Here is a 20,310-nt window from a genome sequence, read left to right on the forward strand (position 1 = left end):
TTATTTGGTTTTGAATTGGCCTTTCTGGTGGGTTTCTGTGTCTGTATAAAAACTGTACTGTTAGGGCTGTGCCCTGTTGATGTAGAAAAGAGAAAACCACTTGGAAAAGAGAAGGGAAACCACAAAACAATATCTCTTGCTCATGTGATTTTTTTTTTTTCTTTCTTCTTTTTTTCCTGATGCCATCATCATCCTTTCTGTTATGGTATTGATTTCCATTTTACTTCTTATGGCAAAAATGATCTCTTGTTCTAAAATACGCAGGAAAATAGTTATCCCTAACTAGGAAGAGGTTAATAGTTGCCTCTAATATGTGAGTATTGATTGTGGGAGTGTATTATGAATAAAATATTTGATCTTTGTCTTGTTTTAAAGGAAGATGTTGGATCCGGGGTTGATGATGTGTTCCAAGCAAGCTATGTTTCTTAACCTTATCTACAAATCTCTGAAAGCTGACATCGCATTGCGCCGGGTGAAGGCTTTTGTGAAGAGGTTACTTCAAGTTACTTGTGAACAGATGCCACCATTCATATGTGGAGCTTTATATCTTGTGTCTGAAATCCTTAAAGCAAAACCAGGTTTAAGAAGTCAACTAGACGATCATCCGGTATATTTTACAACTGCTCTTTAAATCGTGTGGGTGCTGAAATTCACTGATTGTTTTGGTATTGTTTTGCTTCAGATGACAATAACTTAGTTCTCTGGAGCATATAAGAGTATGAGTTCGGGATTTGTACAGACCTAGATTTTAGTGCCAGCTGTACAGTCTACTAGGAGGTTATGTTGCCTGACCCCTCTACTTGTTATAAACTGCACTTATTATAAACTATACTAGAAACTCCAATTATATGAGATAGAAGATTATAGAGCTACTAGATCTCTTAAGCCTGTTTCCTCAGTTGTGAAATGGAAATAATGCCAGTACCTGCCTCGTAGAGTGATTTAGAATGTTCATGTTTCACCAGAATTGCAATAAGTGAATCTTCTTCAAAACTCTCCATCACATAATTGAACAGACTTTATTGCAACTTCTAGTTGATTAGTGTAGATTCATTAAACCATTATTTTTATTAGGAGTCTGATGATGAAGAAAATTTTATTGATGCAAGAGATGATGAAGACGACATAGAAAAATTCACTGATGCAGACAAAGAAATAGAAACAGTGAAAAAAGCTGAGACAGAGGAAACCGTATCTGAAAGTGACATAGAAACCAAAAAACCAAAGATTGCTTCCTGGGTACATGTTGATAATTTGAAAGGTGAGTTTTTTAAATCTTCAAATTGTTCTCTTGGATTTTTAAACCAGAGAGTTTGTTTCGTCTTTGATCTTCATAGCAACTAATATACCATTTTAGAAATCTTCAGTGTTGCTTTCTTAAAAATGGGAACTCTCATGATCAGATATTTTCAAGACCTTAGAAATAAATTATTAATACAAGGAGTTATTGATTTATTTATTAACAAAACTACAGATAATTAATATGCATTTTATATTTATATATCTGATCTATAATTCAGATCTTAGAAGTTAAAGCAAATACCTTTAACATGTTAAGTGCACAGTAAATCTTAGTTCCTTCAGCTATAATTGCAAGTTTATACCTTTGAACCAATTTTAGTTTCTTGCCCTTTATCTCTACATGTAAAGGCCTCAAACATGTAAGACATGAAGACATCCAAATGTTGTGTCCACAGAAGTTTGATTTATAAACAGAAGTATTTGGTCATATATTATGAATTAAGAAAACTTTCTATAAGACAGAAACTTTAAGTGGTTTTCCATATATACACACACAAACTGAATTAAACTAAGTCTATTAACAGAATATTAAAGCCAAAAGAAATCTTAGAAATGCAGACTCTTCATTTGAAGCTGAAATAAAAGAACACTAGCCTTGAGGTTCTAGAAATGTGGTGCCAGACCCATTTCTTCAAACTTGCTCGGGACTCATATTTAATTAATTCATCTCCAAATTTCAGTTTGTGAAGTACAAAAGAGAAGTCTAGTAGCCACCAGGAAAGTTTCTAGAAGAATACATTGGTTACCCTGAAGACTAAACTGAGAATAATCCTTTAGAAGGATGACGAGCATGTGCGATGTGAGGTAGTCAGTTCATAGTTTGTTCTGAAAATATTCTGTTTCAAATTTTTTAGTCCTGAGTTTCTGAAAGTACGAAGATAATGTAAAATCTGTTCCAAGTAAGAATTATTTCTGGACATACTTTAATGATAAATATTTGGAGCACTCTGAAGCTCCAGAAGACTTTAGACCTGTCTTCAGGTTATTTCCGTATTAACATTGATGACCTATGTGACCCAGAAATAGGCACCTTTTGTTGCTATTCAGAAAAGGGAGAAATTTTGAAGGAAGTGTTTAGTAGTTGGGCTAAACATGCCTGGTTTATTCAAGAGCAAGTGCTAGCTCAGATACCAAGATAAATTCTTGAAGGGGCTTGGAGTTCTTAATCTAGGCTGCTTTGCTAACTAAGAATGTTGGATATATCTCTGAGAATGTTGATGATGGTGGTTTTAATGACCTCTGGGCTAGGAATAAAGCATTTGAGAAATACTATTTTTTGTTCTTAGGTGGCAAGCGGTTAAATACATATGACCCATTCAGTAGAAACCCTTTGTTCTGTGGAGCTGAAAACACAAGTCTTTGGGAACTCAAAAAGGTAAAATAATTTCAAATTGCCTTTTAATTTATTTGTGCTATGTACGCTCGCCCTGGTGGATTTAACACCTCAGAGTTTTCATTTTTCTTGTAAATGAGAAATACAGGAGTTAATAAACATTAAATTTGCACATTTGGGGGACGATACTGTGTAAGGTGTTTACTTTGTACAAAATCTGAAATGTGCATGTAAAAGAAGGCTGTTGTACATGGCTTTTAAGTGTTGCTTTTTGTAGGTAGGTTATTGCATATAAAGACTCAGCAAAATGGATAAATTTTGCCTTTTTAAATATACTAGAGGAATTCATATTTCTAAAAATCTTTCTGTGATTCCTTTTATAAAGCCAGTAAGTATCATCCTATGAAGCTATCCTCAAGAGTATGACCACAGACCCCTAAGGGTTCTTGATACTTTTTCAATGAGTCTGCAAGACCACATCTACGTTCATAGTAATTCCAAGACATTATTTATCTTTGTTACTGTGTAGAGTGGCACTGATGATATAAAAAGAAATGATGGGTAAAACTGCTGCTTCCTTAGCACAAATAAAGACAGTGGCTACCAAGCTGCATCAGTAGCCATTATAGTGTTCACTGCCACATACTTGCAGTTAGGGAAAAAAAAAAAAAAAGCCAGCACCACTTGAAATGATGAAGCAGGAAGAATTCTTTATTTTAGTATCTTGACCTTAAAGTATAAGTCTTTTTAGTGGTGGGGTTTTTTTTTTTTTGGAGGCAGAGTCTTACTCTATCACTCTGGCTAGAGTGCAGTGACATGATCATAGCTCACAGCAACCTCAAACTCCCAGGCTCAAGCGATCTTCCTGCTCAGCCTCCCAAGTAGCTAGGACTATAAGCACGCACCACCACACCCAGCTAACTTTTCTGTTTTTTGTAGAGACAGGATCTCACTCTTGGTCAGGCTGGCTTTTTAGTATTTCATATATAGCACACTTCTGCTGCGTACTCCAAGTATGAATGAAGGTTGTCACGTGTCTCAAGGAAGGATACTTATGCAGTTGTTGCAAGCTCATCTAGCTTCTTTCTCATGAAAGACTGACAGACAAACTGGTTATTCAGGCTTAAGTATTTGGGAGGCATTTTCTTCAAAATGAATTAATTGAGCCTGTAGCTTCAAACAAAACAACTGACAGTATTTGCTGTCATGATAAAATTGAACCTTTCTGCCAGGCACTGTGGCTCTTGCCTGTAATCCTAGCAGTCTGGGAGACCAAGGCAAGAGGATTGCTTGAGCCCAGGAGTTTGAGGTTGCTGTGAGCTAGGCTGACACCACGGCACTCAAGCCCAGGTGACAGAGCAAGACTCTGTCTAAAATACAGTACAATAATAAAATTTAAAAAATAAAATATAAAATTCAAGCTTTCAAGCAAAGACAAAAATTTTAGAAATTTTGTAACCACCACCTTGAGCTTGACAGTTTCTCAGTATGTAAAAACTTTTCTGATGAAATTAGTGGTGATGCTAACAGTTTGATTTTTGTGATAAAATATAATGAACTGTGCCAACATATGGGAGAACTGCATAACTCAGTACATTAATATTTTTTGAATGATGAGTGCACATTGTTAGAAAGTTCATGAATGTCTAAAAGGTCCATTCAAAGTAGACCAATTTTTAAGTAGCAAGTGCCAAAAGCCAATTGAATACGGTTTCAGTTTCCGTATTGCAACTAATCTTCAGTTTCAGTATAGTACTGAAGAAGAAAATTCACAATTATGTGATAGGCTATTTTCCAACTGTGTGTCTGTGTGAGGCCAGATTTTCTTAATGTACTTTAACATGGAATACAGAAGCAGATGAAAGAATCCACTGTCTTCTCTTAAGTCAGACATTAAAGAGATTTGCAAAACTGTAAAGTAATGTTACTCTTCTCCCTATAATTTTTGTGTCGAAAAGTTATTTTTTATAAACATGTTATTTATATTAATATGTACTGGGTTTATTGTTATTTTAAATGAACTATAAGTATTTAAAACTTTTGTGTTAATTTTTAATAAGGTAAATATCAATAGATATAACCTTAAATAAAAGCTTTTGGGATCCTTGTTTTTTAAGTGTATGAAATGGTCCTGAGACCAAAATGTTTGAGAATCACTTATCTAATGTATTGGCTTAAGTTTCAAATTTTTGGATTTTCTTAAATGAGCTATGATTGTAGTAATTTCTAACTTTAGAAATATTGATATTATTCACATCTTTCTTTTTAGTTATCTGAGCATTTTCATCCCTCCGTGGCTCTTTTTGCAAAGACTATCCTTCAGGTAGGTCTAAAATATTCAGAAGATAAGAAATAAAAAATAAATAGTGTCGTTTTAGATAATCAGTAATTGGTTATACAGCGTTTTCTCCACCAGACAGAATCACGTACATTTTGCTGCTCTTATAAAGCAGCAGTAACTTGTTTAATACAGAGCAGCAGATAATTTTCCCACTCTGAGATGAATGGGAATATAGGACATTAGAAAACCACAGCACTTCCTTATTACATTCTGGCTTCTTTCCTGGAGAAAGACTGCCGTCCCCTTTCCCCTTTACTATGTTTGCCACTTTGGGATTTGGTTCCTGGTTAATGGTTGGATTGCCTAAATTATTAATATTATTTACCTAACCATAAAACCAGCAATACATCATAGAATATGTATGTATATGTATTTGTGTGTTTAATTTTTTTAAGTTATGCATGAGATATTTGAAGGGCCATTTATTACATATTTGTGCCTTTGATGCGGTGTAAGAGAAGCTTATGTTTTTCCTCTTTTTCTTATCTGTATGCATAGATGGAATTTGAGTTAAGTTCTTAAATCCCCCTCCACTTTTCAGGGAAATTATATTCAGTATTCAGGGGACCCCCTGCAGGATTTTACTCTAATGAGATTCTTGGATCGATTCGTGTACCGAAATCCAAAGCCCCACAAAGGGAAAGGTATGCTTCTGTTTAATGAATTATTTGGTTTTCACTGTTGATATTTAATAAACAATAGGAGCATATAACTAGGTTTTACATTATACTGTCATGATTTTACATTTCAGAAAACACAGACAGTGTTGTGATGCAGCCAAAAAGGAAACATTTTATGAAGGATATTCGTAGTCTTGCTGGTAAGTATAGTTTGAACAACTGAAGACAGTATAAGACAATAACACATAAATTGTGTTATTCTTTGTTCCACTTTATCAGAATGAAAGATATTATCTATCTTTTGTTTCCAAGAATGTGTACATAGTCTCAAGTCTTCTGAGGCCAGCCTGAGCAAGAGCAAGACCCCGTCTCTACTAAAAATAGAAAAAATTAGCTGAGCTTGGTGGGGCTACTTGGGTGGCTGAGGCAGAAGGATCACTTGAGCCCTGGAGTTGGAGGTTGCAGTGAGTGATGATGATGCCACTGCACTGTAGCCGGGGCGACAGAGCAAGACTGTCTCAGAAAGGAAGGAGGGAAGGAGAGGGGAGGAAAGGAACAAGGGAAGGAAGGAAGGAAAAGAAAAGAAAGAAAATGGCAAGTTTAAAGTGATTATTAAGAGAACTCTTGAAGTTTTATTTCTCTTGAAATTGGAATCCTGTATGCAATTGGAGGACAGTGAGAAAACTTACCATTTCACTGTGACTATACTGATGGCAATGTACTGCCTACTTTTTGCTATAAACAACAAAGTTTCAAATATTGGGTCTTCTTCGCACAGACTTTTCCAGAGATTAGAGATTGTCCCATGCATTACAACATCCCTTTTGTCTACCGTCCTCACAATTTTGAGATTTTAGAATTCTATTTTTATTTTTATTTTTATTTATTTATTTTTTTGAGACAGAGTCTCACTCTGTTGCCTGCGCTAGAGAGCCATGGCGTCAGCCTAGCTCACAGCAATCTCAAACTCCTGGGCTCAAGCAATCCTCCTGCCCCAGCCTCCCGAGTAGCTGGGACTACAGGCATGCGCCACCATGCCCGGCTAATTTTTTCTATATATATTTTTTTAGCTGTCCAGGTAATTTCTTTCTATTTTTAGTAGAAATGGGGTCTCACTCTTGCTCAGGCTGGTCTCAAACTCGTGAGCTCAAACAATCCACCCACCTTGGCCTCCCAGAGTGCTAGGATTACAGGCGTGAGCCACCACGCCTGGCCTAGAATTCTAGATATGCTATATTTAGTCTTAAGAGCTTGAAAAGGGATTACTATAGTGAGTTAAAATGTTTCAATTTATTTTTCCAGTGAACAGTAAGGAGTTCCTTGGAAAAGAAGAAAGCCAAATACCAGTGGATGAAGTGTTTTTCCACAGGTACTACACTTAATACAGTTTCATTTGGGGAACTGCTAAAATTTAAGTTTTTAGATTCTATAAAATGCTTAAATTAGCATCAGTGTATTTTGAAAAGATCAGTGGATATGACTATTTTTATGAAGGGAAATTTATAAATCAGTCATTTTGCTAATAGGATATCTTAGTGAAACTAAAGTAAATCTGGGGGTTTTATTTTTAATAGTTTAGCATATAAATTTTGTTTTATGACTCTGACTTTGTGGAACTCGATCTTTAATTTCTTTTTATAATATAGCAATTTTCTTAGAGGCTTAAAATCTGCTTTAATTTAATATAGTGATAAGTCATGAGTAATTTGTCCAGACCATGGCCCTTTAAGCAGATTGAATAAAATTCATTCCACTACCATAGAAATAAGTCCTAAACCTACTAGTATGACTACCAGTGCATTATAGTAGTACTTACTGTCTTATCTGGTTGATTGGTTAATTAGGTTTGATTTGGTTAGCTTTTTAAAAACATTTGGTGTGAATAATTTGGAGGGTATGGTTCCATCTGTAAACTGCTATGTTTTCCTGTATCCTAATGTGAGAATTGGGCTGACTGTTAAAATACTGTGATTTGAAGTCATTTAAAGCTACATTTTATAATATTCTAATATGTACATCTTTAGTGTTAAAGCTGAAACAACCTTTTACTATGCCATTTCCTGATCAAGATGAGTTTAGTTGTTTTTATGCAGAACTAGTTTGTAATAAACTGAAGTCCTTGAAATTTATTTTACTCCACATTTCAAAAGTTTCTAGCTATTTTATTGAGTTAAACTATTTTTTATATTAAATACAAATTGTACTCATTTATTTCCAATTGATGAGTATACTTAAGCTTTTACAATTATGGATTGTCGCTAGTTATAGGAGCTTTGATTAAATTATCAAATTATATAACATGCATTTTATTTTAGGTATTATAAAAAAGTTGCCATTGTTAAAGTGAAACAAAAACAGAATGCAGATGAAGAAAGTATAGAAGATGTGGATGATGAGGAATTTGAAAGGCTGATTGGTAATTTGTTGACTCTTCACTTTGTAAAATAATCTATTACTGTTTATTAATAGAACATGTAACATTAGAAGTAGAAGGGGCTTAGTTTTAAAAAATCATTTAGCTAAGACTATGCAAATCACAATGGAAGATTAAGAAATAGTTTGATGACATATGGTAATTCACCTACATTTGCTCCAGAAAAATACATGACTTGTACATTGGACAGTATATATAAGAAAAAAATTTTATTTACTTGAGAATACGTTCATTCTTTTTTTTTTTTTTTTTTTCTCTGAGACAGGGTCTTTCTTTGTCACCCTGGCTAGAGTGCAGTGGTGTCATCATAGCTCACTGCAACCTCAGACTCCCAGGCTCAAGAGATCTTCCTGCCTCGCCTCCTGTGTAGCTGGGACTACAGGCGCACACTACCACGCCTAGCTAATTCTATCTTTTGTAGAAATAGGGTCTCACTATGTTGCTCAGGCTGTTCTCCAACTCCTGGGCTCAAGCAGTCCTCCCACTTTGGCCCTCCCAAAGTGCTGGCATTACAGGCATGAACCACCACGCCAGGCCAGTATATTCATTAAGGCCAAATCGCATATAAAATAGAAGCCATTTTGTTCATAATCTCTTTGTATTATTGATGGCAATAGTCAGCTATTTAATTTTTTTATCTTTATAATCCACAGAGCTGGATAAATTTTAATTGAAACTTAATAGACTAAAACAAAAAACATGGTATATTGGAAAGGTTTACATTGATTTCACTTCTTTACATATTATACCTACTAAAAATAAGCACCTTAATAGTTTAAGAGTAAAAAGGACTGCAGTTAACTGTCATTTTATTTGATATTTACCCTCTTTCCATAAAAGAATTATAGAAAGAAGCTGAAATTAGCTGGATCCTATTTTAGTTGAGGGATTTCATTAAGATCAGTATTCCATAGGTTTATATACATTAATAAGACATACAATAGTCACATTTATATCATTTTGGTGTTTGTCATAAACAACAGAATCATGACTCTGTCTTATAATTCATTCAGATGTAAGACATGTCAACCTTGTTATTCTTTGCTATATCTCATAATTTATATATTCTTTGGCAGACACATTTGAAGATGATAACTGTTTCAGCTCTGGAAAGGATGATATGGATTTTGCTGGGTAACATACTTTTCTTCACTCTTCTCTTTACTGTTTTTCCAGCATTTCCCAAAGTGGTGTCCCTCAGAACAGTAGCCCACAGAACTATGTAATGTATAGGGGAAATGTATTCAAATAAGTTTGGGAAGTAGATACAGTATTCATTTTGGACCTTTATAATGCACATTATTAGAATGTTTACTCTGAGCAGTAAGTCTTTCTCCTTTTAAGTCATTTAACAACGTAGTACCCTGGTAGTCACCAAAACACTACTTTAGAAAAACACTGCCTTTTACAAGTTGTGTTTTTTCCCAGCAACGTGAAAAAGAAAACAAAAGGAGCTAAGCATAACCCAGAAGATGAAGATTCAGAAGGTAGTGATGATGAACTTGATAACTTAGATGATGATGAAGTTTCTTTGGGAAGTATGAATGATGAATTTGCTGAAATTGATGAAGATGGAGGAACATTCATGGATGTGTTAGGTGATGAAAGTGAAGACATTCCAGGTAAGCATTTTTAAAAATAAGACATAAACTATCTTCCATAACTTCCTCAGCCTTAGGTTAATTTTTCTGCTAAAGATTTTTAAGGTATTACTGTATTCAAATTAATACTCATATTGGCCAGAAATTTAAAGGGGACCTTTTTCCTTCTCATTTGGAACTGAAGGTTTTTTGTTTTGTTTTGTTTTTTTACAGTAGCCAAGTTTTGAGTTTTTAGACTTAAACCAACAATTAGCTTCTTTGTACAATACCCATTGAACTGTGATGTTGCCCTTTTTTTATGTTAGATAAGTAATTAGCAGTTTATAAAAGTTAATCCATAATCATCATAACCCCATAGCATAGATGAAGAAAGTAAACATTTTATTTCATTGCTGTAAATTAGCAAAGAGCACCCAGAATTGTGTCTTTTGGACTGCTTTCTGGCCTTTCTTGTCCTTTCTTGTTCCTCAAGTATACACATGCCTGCCCAACATCCTTGTACTTACTCTGGACCACAGCACAAGTTTCTTGTTTTAAGGAGTTTTATACTATGTGGTCTTATTAATGAAGCTATGTAATAAATTTGGTACTTGGCACAAAATATAGAAATATGCCAGTTATTCTTAGAGTCTTGATCTAACTCCTTCCTCAAAGCCTATGCTAGTAGAATTATGAAACCCACGTGGAACAGCAGTATAGCACCTTGGCTACGGACTAAATATTTTAGCATATATTAGAATGCTATTTTCCAGTCCTATTGTTTTTAAATTGCTGAATGCAAATTTTTTTGTGTGATAGAACTCGATGAAGGCTGTTCCAAAGTCAATACTAAGAAAAGCAAGAGAAAAGGTGCAGATGATTTTGACTTTGCTGGCTCATTTCAAGGTAAGAAAATGCATTTAATCTCTGAAAACTAAGCAAGGTCTGTCAGATTCATGCATTTCCTGGTTCTTATCTCAGTATGGAAGAATGAGACTGAGGGAATAAAAGTGCAGGCCAAACAAATACAAGCAAGCCAAGCACCAAGATTTGCTAATCACAGTACATTCCGGAGAGGGAACGGGTCTATCTATCTCCTGGAGTGGAGAAGACCTGAGTTTCTAATACACACATGTTTTTATATGATAAATTAACTGCCCCTCCTTTCTTTAGGTGGAGTTTCCATTTGCCACTCTTGGGTGATTGACAGGTTTCCTTACATAACTCACTCAGTTGATACACATGCACCTTCCCAGAATCCTTCATGAAAGCCCGTGGTGGGGGGTCAAAACCACAATGCTAATTAGATGGTAATGAACCCCAGGCCACTTGAGGACAATTAAAACCCCGTAATGGGCATGCTGCAGTTTATGGCCTTGACCGGATCTCCAGTTTGCTGTTTCTCATTTCTCTACCTCTTTTTGGATGGTCAATTCTTACATTCTCTTATTGTAGATAAAACATTTGTTCTTCTCTCTTCCTCCTTATCCCTACCTAACAGTGTCCACATGAAAGATATTATCATCATTTTGGGAAATAAACCTTCCTAAATTGCTTAATGTACTTCCAAATTATATTAGAAAATAATTTGGTTTTCATTTATATGGATTATTTTCCACATATACCTTCAATCATATTTTCTCTGCATCTGACATTTAAATACCTCTAGATCATCTTTTCAATCATTTTTTAAACCATTCAATTATATGTAAGCCCTAAATTTTCCAGATACATGTTACCTTTTTTCTTTTCTCAACCGTTACTCTTTGCCATTCGACCCTTGTAAAAGTCCATGCTTCTTTATTAACTTCAGTTTCCCTTTTTATACAGTCTACCATTTTTCCGCCATGACAAAACAATTTTAATCTCAATTTATCTTACATAAAAGAGATATGAATTCTTAAGTGTATCTTGTAAGATTATGCTTTACAGTTTAACACTTGTAAGATACTAACAAAAAAGTGCTATATCAGGTGACAGTTTGAAGAATTTCATAAAAATGTAGAAAGCATTATGCTTTCCTTCTTTCTAATGCCTCTGTGGCTTCTGCTTACTGATAAATAGGAAGAAAAATAGATTTGTAACATTAAATAATAAAAATACTAAATAAAGATTACATATGATAGTAGTCTCTCAGACACTTATGCCTATAAAATTTTTTATCAGCTCTTTCAAATACTGCTATCAGTATCATAGTCTACTAATGGCTAGATGACTTAACTGATGCATATTTAAATTGTGAAATGGTTATCTTCTGGATTTTGTCTGCCCTTGAGTGATGCAGGATCACATTTTAATATTAGTATATAAAGCAAAGTTTTTCTCAAGATCATCCCTCAGAAAAGTGTTGTTTTGCCTCAAGTCCTACTGAGGTACCTACTCAGCCTGTTATTAAAAGGTGCTCTCTCAGTGACCTTGTTTTCATTAATTAAGTACTATTTCAGAAGATGGTAGTCTGAAAGGATTTCAAATCTCTGTCAAGGCTGGGCACGGTGGTTCACACCTCTAACCTTAGCACTTTGGGAAGCTGAAGTGGGAGGGTGGCTTGAGGCCAGGAATTTGAGACCAGCCTAGGCAATATAGCAAGACCCCATATCTACAAAAATAAAAATTAGCTGGGTGTGGTGGCATCTCCCTATCCTAGCTACTTGGCAGACTGAGGCAAAAGCAAGAAGGATATTAGCTTTTATAAAAATACCATATATTGACTCTTAAATTATATTTTTCGTTAAATGCCAGCTGCCTAATGGTGCTAGAAAATAACTGCAGTTGTATTTTTACCCAAAGATAATTTTTTAATAAGATCATGTTGGAAGAATTATGTTTTTTCCAAAATCATTAGATTTACAATTAAATAATCTAGACTTATAATTTTTTTAGGATCAAGAAAAAAAAAGAAAAGAAACTTAAATGACTCTAGCCTATTTGTATCTGCTGAAGAGGTAAGGCTAATGTACTACTTTAAGAAGTTAGCTATTCCACATAACTTTAAGTTTCTTGATAAATTTATCCTTTTTTTATTTTAAAGTTTGGCCACCTATTGGATGAAAATATGGGATCCAAGTTTGATAACATTGGCATGAATGCCATGGCTAACAAAGATAATGCAAGTAAGTAACCTAAATTTTTTATTGATGTTTTTAAAAATAGGCTTGACTTAAAACTTCAGAAGATATGACTATTTTTGGAGGACCTTTTTATGGTACCTTATAACCTGGAAAAAAAATGGCTTTTTCTTCTCCCTCTTGGGAGAGCATGAAGAATTAAAAAGTATTTAGACCACAGCAAAAAAGACTACAGACTACAATAATTACTTTAGCTTTTTTAGAAAGGTGGGCTATTTTTATGTAGTATGAGTTTGCTAAATAACTTTATATGCTTTAAAGACATATTTCTGACATTATTACAGTTTTTATTCTTTCACCAGTAAAAGTATTCAGAGGAAAGAAAATCTTTAGAGCATTTGTTCCTTTTCCTTCCTTAGTCATTTATTTATAAAACATTAGTCTTTGATAATAAATATAGAAGAAAAGCAACAAAAAAGCAGTGGATTTGCATAGTGGGTGGGAAAGTGCAGGCCACGGCGGGCCAGAAGTTCCTATTACTCAGCAGGATGTTCTGTGTGAAGAGTCTTCAGTGTCGTCGTAGTAGGCTCATCTTTATTCTCCTCCCAAAAGGTCTCAAACAGCTTAAATGGGAGGCTGAACGTGATGACTGGCTACACAACAAAGATGTGAAAAGTATCATCAAGAAAAAGAAAAACTTCAAGAAGAAGAGGCTGAAAACCACTCACAAAAGTAAAAAGCAAAGGAAATGAGTCATTAATATAAATTATAAATTAAAATTCTACTTCTAATTTTTGCTGTTCAGCCATTTTTCTTGATCTTGTATTCTGATTCCATACATTCCAGACTGTTCAATGGATCTGTAATAAACTACAAATAAAAATAGCTGTCACTTATAAAGTCATGTAAAAATGTTGTTAAACTTGTATTAAGAAAAACTTCTTTTTCCATATTGCTACATAATAAAATAAAAAAGAGGACAATAGGATTACATATTTATGTATAAGCTCTTGCATCTCTACTTATTGTAATGAACACTATTTATTGTTATTTTATACCAGACACTGTAAGTAAGTACATAAGGTTATCTTGTTAAGCCCTTGTAGTAGTCCCATGGAGGTAGGCATTATCTCTACTTGAGAAAGAAATAGCTCTGAGAAATTAGCAACCCTGAGATAAAAAGGATCTTTTAGGCCGGGCATGGTAACTCACGCCTGTAATCCTAGCACTGTGGGAGGCCAAGGCCGGTGGATCCTTTGATCTCAGGAGTTCGAGACCAGCCTGAGCAAGAGCAAGACCCCGTCTCTACTAAAAAAATAGAAAGAAATTAGCTGGACAACTAAAATTATATAGAAAAGATTAGCCGGGCATGGTGGCGCATGCCTGTAGTCCCAGCTACTTGGGAAGCTGAGGCAGTAGGATCGCTTGAGCCCAGGAATTTGAGGTTGCTGTGAGCTAGGCTGATGCCACGGCACTCTAGCCCAGGCAACAGTGAGACTCTGTCTCAAAAAAAAAAAAAAAAAAGGATCTTTTAAACCCATTCTATCATCACCTCAGATAAGTCTCATTCCAAAGTCCATGTTTTTAACCACTGGAAGAATTAAGAATCTAGCCCATTAGCTATCTCTCCTCTCATCTCGGTAATTCTAGATAACTTTAGATGAGAACTTTCTCAGAAGAAACTAAAATAGATGTGAACAGTATTGTTGGAAATTGACACATTTAAAATGAAATCATTTAGTTCTTAATTCATTGTAAGGACATTACTAAATTTAAAGGTTATGTGAAAAAGGTGGTTTATACTCTCATTTTTGCTTAAGGAAAAACATACCTTCCAAGATGAAGGGAAATTTCTTGCTCATTGTTTGCCTGAAATCTGATGAAAAAAAGGAAGTCTTGAAATTAGACATGATCAGAAATTCATTACATTAACACATCGAGGCACAATTTAATGCTACCTTTAGGGTTCATATGATAAGAATCATATACATTAGAAATTTGTTTTAAGGTCCTTCTGGTGATCCAGGAACTATATCCTTTTGGATAGGATCTAAGTTACCTTAACATGTAGCTGCCTTATAGTTATTTTAGAGTTTTTAAAATTTGGCCTGTATGTATGATGTAATTTATTTTTAAATGGTATTTAAAAGCAAATTTTCATTGTCAATGATTAATTCCCTTATGCAACTTTATGAATTGTTTTTATCAATACTATTTTGCCCTGTTAAGGAATTAGAAGTAAGATCATACCCAGTTGTTGAAACTGATCCCAAACTTTAATTTGCTTTTAAATACTGTTGGGATGCTTTCTTTATACCCTTAAGGTCTAAAAATATAGAGGTTTTTGTTTTTTGGGTTTTTTTTTTTTTAACCCCAAAATACTAGTATTACAGACGTGAGCCACCACACCCAGCCAAAGTATAGAGATTTTGTGAATATCCCGTAGCATCCTGGTACAGTGTTCCAGTTAAATACTTTGAGGAAGTGACAAGTTTCAAAGATGGCCACCACCCCATGATTACTCCCTGCTTTTGGGAAAAAGCACTTCCTTACAGCTTCAGAATCCTTTCTTAATAAAAAAAGAAAAAAAAAAGCACTTCCTAATTTAAAAAGTTGATTGTGGCTGGGCACAGTGGCTCACGCCTGTAACCCTAGCCCTCTAGGAGGCCAAAGCAGGAGGATCCCTTGAGGTCAGGAGTTCAAGGGGAACCTGAGCAACAGCCGTCTCTGCAAAAGTAGAAAAATTAGCCAGGCATGGTAGTGTGCCTATCGTCCCAGCTACCTGGGAGACTGAGGCAAAAGGATCGCTTGAGCACAAGAGTTTGAGGTTGCAGTTAGCTATGATGACACCACTGCACTCTAGCTGGGGCCACAGCGTGAGACTCTGTCCTCTCCCCAAAAAAGTTAAGGGCTCTAATATAAAATTTCACCCCCAACAAAACGTCAAAGCACTTTCAGTGATAGCATGGGAAAGTCGTTTTTTGTCCACTATTGATGCACAGAATACCCTAGCCTGAGAAAACTGGTTACCCAGAGAAAACAGCAATGCTACTTAATTTTTTCGGTCTACCAATGAAGCATAATGAGCAGGGTAGGTTTCCTCCATCTGTGCTCCCAAACAGGACATTTGCTCTATCCTCCTCACTAGGAGGTGTCAAACATTTCCCCTAGTCTACAACATTTTTTAAGGGAGAAGTGAGAATCATCTAGTCTACTATAATGAATACCTTGATTTCCCTTCTGCCCATAAAAATGTCTTAATACATGGAATCTAGAGAAACAATTTCTCACAAAATGCCATTATTATTTGGCACCTAAAATGCATTAGCAAACTCTATACCCCTCTAGAAAGCATTAATTATGCTTCTGAATTATGATTACCTTGGCTTGTGTTCATCTTAGTAAACAAAAAATATGCTCCAAAAAGGCCAACAAGTTCAGCTACTAAAACTCCTTTAAAGATCTTCTTTGCCAGTGGTTCCATACGGCGAGTCATCCTAAATTTAACAATGACCAAATGTGTAAACCTGAATGAGCATATTTAAACTTCTACTACCATTTCTATAAAAATAACTAATTCATTCCCACAGTTTGAAGGGTTTATCTGTGTAGGAATAAGGCCCCAAAGTTACTACATACTTTTTGTTTTTGACATGTCCTACACACCTAGTTTTCAAACTCCACGCCTGAGGGGCACAATGAGCCAAAGACAAGATTGCATAAAGCACCAAAGAAGAAAATTCAAGTAGAAATTGTAAAAACTAATAATTTATGGAACTAAGATTTTAGAATTTTCTAAGAATATAGGATGGTGAGAGAGAGGTTAAATCAGTTTTTTTTTACCTGAACTGGGAAGTAGATGATCTAATGGGCACAATATGTAAAAGCTCTTTGTAAAGGATCTTTACAAAAGTAAGATTATTCCATAAGTGGTTCTAAATTTTTTATAGCTGGAGTTCTACATTTATTAATATAACATATTAAGCTATGTGACATATTCAGGCGTTTTGCTAGATGCTAAGGACACAAAGTTGAGCAATAAACTAATTGGTTCTTGTTCCTGGGGAGTTGCTCTTCTAACAATCTTAACACTTCAACTGCATCAGCCAAGATGTTTGTTAAAAATACACAGTTGTGGCCAGCTGTGGTGGCTCATGCCTGCCATCCTAGCAATTTAGGAGGCTGAGGCAGGAGGGCTGCTTGAGACCAGAAGTTCAAGACCAACCTGAGCACCATAGCAAGACCCTGTCTCTACAAAAAAATTTTAAAAATTAGCTGGGCATGGTGGCATGCACCTGTAGTCCCAGCTACTTAGGAGGCTGAGGCTGCACTGAGCTATGATCATGCCACTGTACTCCAGTCTGGGGAACAGAGTCAGACCGTGTCTCAGAAACAAAAAAAAAAGAAAAAAAGTGAACCTTAGCCTGCAATTGTCTACTTCCCAATCTCCTCAGCCTCCTGAGTAGCTGGGACTATGGTCCCGTACCACCACGCCTAGCTAATTTTTTTCTTTTTTGTACAGAAAACAGGGTCTGGCTATTTTGCCCAGGCTGGTCTTGAACTCCTGGCCTCAAGCAGTCCTCCCACAATTCTGGGATTACAGGCAAAACCCACGACACCCACCCCAAATAATTTTTATACAAGTGAGGGGGACAACTGGTTGGGTGATGACCCAGTAAGCGGCAAAACTACAGACTGTTTAGATCTTAATTCTCTTCCCTATAATTAAAAGCTAATCAAGAAAAAGGATTTGAGTCTTTATTCTTTTTTTCTAATTAAAGTAAAACTAAACAAGGAAAAGGGCTACATAACAAATTAAGAAAATAGAATATTTAACTCTTAGTGAATATATGAAATGTACCCAAGTTTTTACTCAGCCTCCCTGGAGCCCTGAAGTCAAGAACAGGAGAACCACTAGTTTTTATCTCAGACTGTCAGGCATTTACCCCATTCCCTTCTAACTCCTCTTCACAATGCCTGAGAGCAGAGGTGATTAAATAGCCTCCTTTTTGTAGGATTATCCTGGTAATATCCTTACCAGGTGTCCCTCCTCCCAAATATTCCCTTTTCTCATTTTGATAATGTGATCACCCTGGGGACCAAAAGATTAAAACTTTATTTTTCTTACATAAAAGAAATGAAGCAAAGGAAGTTACAAAAGAACCTATATAGTACAAAGAGACCTGTGCATAAGTGGGAAGAGAGAATTGTTTTGCTCTGTTCGCTATAATGTTGTACATTACTGACCGAAAATGAATCATACTAAATACAGATAGCTCTCGGGGTTATTTTTAATGTTAGAGGGGTGAAAAAAACAAAGCCTGCCTGCAGCCTATTCCATAATTTAAGGAATCCACGCAAAATTTTGTTTTGTTGTGAGGGGGCGATGCTAAGGGTTCAAAAAAATAAAATCCAAATAACACTCTATATAATAAAGCATTTACCTTTCTTTAAAAAAAAAAATATATATATATATATATATATATGTGACCAGGTACAGTGGCTCACGCCTGTAATCCTAGCACTCTGGGAGGCTGAGGCAGGACGATCGCTTGAGTTCAGGAGTTCGAGATCAGCCTGAGCAAGACCCCGTCTCTACAAAAAAGAGAAAAATTAGCTGGGTATGGTGGCACACGCCTATAGTCCCAACTACTTGGGAGGCTATGGCAGGATCGCCTGAGCCCAGGAATTTGAGGTTGCAGTGAGCTGCACTCTACCCAGGGCGACAGAGGCTGTCTCCAAAAAAATACATAAACACACACACACACACTCATATACACATATGTATGTTTTACAGGCCAAGGCCCTCAGCACAGGAAGACACGGTTTTGGGGGTTTGGAGAAGGGTGGAGTTTAGGAGAAGTTTAAAATGAAGCAGTCTCTGGCAGGCTCAAAGCAGGGCTGTGTGTCACGGGGTTAACGCCACACTGGGCCGAGAAGCTGACACGGGGTGCACAAGCTCAAGACAAACGTGCAACGTTGTGTCCGCAAGCCCCTTATCCGAGGCTGCTTCTCCGCGCGGAAGGGGCCTTACACGGCTCAGCATCTCCAGGAGACACGGTTTCAAACAGCAAGGTCTCCCACAGTCTACATGTGAACCAGTTCCTCTGCACTACCTCCCCGGGTCTCATTAACCACAGCAGTTTCTTCCAGGTTCCCACGGACAGGAACCAAGCAAGCAGCAGAGGCCGAGGACAGCGGCCTTGCGCTGGATACCCACGTCCCTCAGCCCCCGCTCCCCCGGTTCTCTGGTACCCCCGCCTGCCCCCGGGCCCCCAGAACGCTAGGCCCGGGCCTGCAGCCGACACCCGCGGGCAGCGCAGGCTGCACGGCCCCGGCTGCCAAGCCGAGGTCACCGACCGACCCGGAAACGCTCGCCTCCGGCGAACTGCAAACAGTGACACTCGAGTGTCAGCCGCATAACCCCAGAACTCTGTCGAGAGCTTCTCCAAGAAAAAAACGCCCTCACCCTCGTTTTTCCGCGCAGCCCTCAGACAGGCCTCCGAGCGCGAGCCGCGCACCGCAGTCTTACCTGAAGCGCGCGCACGAGGGAGTGCGCATGCGCGTGAGTGGACAGCGCCCCGCCCCTCCCGCCGTCGTAATTACAGCCTCCTGTGCTCTAACCAGGAGCCGGACCTGAGTGCGGCTGCCCACGTTATTTTACTTAATGCTCACAATTGCCCTATGTAATAGGTGTTGTGAGGAGCTCATTTTGCAGAGAGGACAAGAGGCTTACCCTGCCCACAATCACACATCTAATAAGAGACAGAACTCGGATTTGAACCCAGGATACTGGCTCGATGGAGCCCGTGCTGGATCGTTTTTCCACACTCTGCAACCCAAAGTGTGAGCCTCAGAAGATCAGCAACTTAGGCATCACCTGAAAACTTGCCAGATCTGCGGACCTACTGAATCAGAATCTGCATTTTAGCAAATCCCTAGACAATTCGCTTGCAAAGTAACATTTGAGGAGCAGTGTCTATGCTGTCCACTAGGTGAGCCGAGGAAGAGGAGAATGACGCGAAGGGGAGGAGAGGGAGGAGAAAAGGAATATAAAGGTCTACTGCCGTGCCATGTGCTCAAGACAAAGCCTAGAACACCCAAAATAGTCAGACACGATCGACCTTCACTGAAGTTCCAGTCTAGTGGGGGTGGGTGTGAATATATCCACAAATAACTGATGAAAAGTACACAATAAGGGCCTTGAAGGATGCGTTTTAGAGAAGGGGTGATAGATAGAGCTGACTTTGTCAATGCCAGCCAAAGGAAGTGCCTCTGTGGGGCGCTCAGTGACTGCCCCAATTTTCCTATCCAACCCACTCCCATAGTCCAGCCTATGTGGCTCATTTGCACAACTAAACTATTATAAATTATGAGAAATGTGGATGCATAAACTATATTCATTTAAAGCATGTCACTGTTAGTCAAGATCACTCAGGTCTACACAGAGCCAGAACCCCAAACAATCCCTTCCATTCTATCAATGGGTCTAGTAGCCTCTTAAAGCTTGGGCTTTCTACAGTCTCTTGATCTCTTCTATGTGCTCTCTAGAAACTGTCTCTGGCTTGAACCTCCATTCCATTTAATATTATATATTTGACTTTCTCTCAAACTTTTCTCATAAGGCCTCTTCCT

The 20,310-nt window shown here is 37.1% G+C and overlaps 2 protein-coding genes across 2 annotated transcripts in view; one reads left to right on the top strand and one right to left on the bottom strand.

Annotated features, from left to right (window-relative positions):
* The window catches only part of CEBPZ (CCAAT enhancer binding protein zeta), a 20,232-nt gene extending 6,805 nt beyond the window's left edge, over window positions 1-13,427 (top strand). The window contains exons 3-16 of the mRNA XM_069494007.1: window positions 376-607; window positions 1,075-1,261; window positions 2,589-2,677; window positions 4,905-4,958; window positions 5,518-5,620; window positions 5,728-5,796; window positions 6,899-6,965; window positions 7,912-8,012; window positions 9,107-9,164; window positions 9,459-9,652; window positions 10,430-10,516; window positions 12,491-12,552; window positions 12,639-12,720; window positions 13,288-13,427. Coding sequence (XP_069350108.1) covers window positions 376-607; window positions 1,075-1,261; window positions 2,589-2,677; window positions 4,905-4,958; window positions 5,518-5,620; window positions 5,728-5,796; window positions 6,899-6,965; window positions 7,912-8,012; window positions 9,107-9,164; window positions 9,459-9,652; window positions 10,430-10,516; window positions 12,491-12,552; window positions 12,639-12,720; window positions 13,288-13,427 — 1,525 coding nt within the window. The remainder of the gene's footprint in view (window positions 1-375; window positions 608-1,074; window positions 1,262-2,588; window positions 2,678-4,904; window positions 4,959-5,517; window positions 5,621-5,727; window positions 5,797-6,898; window positions 6,966-7,911; window positions 8,013-9,106; window positions 9,165-9,458; window positions 9,653-10,429; window positions 10,517-12,490; window positions 12,553-12,638; window positions 12,721-13,287) is intronic.
* A 35-nt stretch (window positions 13,428-13,462) lies between these two features.
* Window positions 13,463-19,197, bottom strand: CEBPZOS (CEBPZ opposite strand). The gene is made up of 4 exons (XM_069494014.1): window positions 19,145-19,197; window positions 16,057-16,172; window positions 14,507-14,551; window positions 13,463-13,545 (listed from the first exon to the last, which is right to left on the bottom strand). Exons 2-4 carry the CDS (start codon window positions 16,169-16,171, stop codon window positions 13,463-13,465), a joined length of 243 nt encoding a protein of 80 aa, XP_069350115.1. The 5' UTR covers window position 16,172; window positions 19,145-19,197.
* Between the last annotated feature and the right edge of the window lie 1,113 nt (window positions 19,198-20,310).

The sequence above is a fragment of the Eulemur rufifrons genome, chromosome 19 (assembly GCF_041146395.1).
Source record: "Eulemur rufifrons isolate Redbay chromosome 19, OSU_ERuf_1, whole genome shotgun sequence".
In the NCBI taxonomy this organism is placed as follows: domain Eukaryota; kingdom Metazoa; phylum Chordata; class Mammalia; order Primates; family Lemuridae; genus Eulemur; species Eulemur rufifrons.

Coding starts and splice junctions, on each gene's coding strand:
- CEBPZOS (XM_069494014.1), bottom strand. CDS start 16,171: ATGACTCGCCGTATGGAACCACTGGCAAAGAAGATCTTTAAAGGAGTT. Junction 14,552..16,056: donor TAAGATGAACACAAGCCAAG/GTAATCATAATT, acceptor TTTTTTCATCAG/ATTTCAGGCAAACAATGAGC. Junction 13,546..14,506: donor ATTTCCCTTCATCTTGGAAG/GTATGTTTTTCC, acceptor TTTTATTTGTAG/TTTATTACAGATCCATTGAA.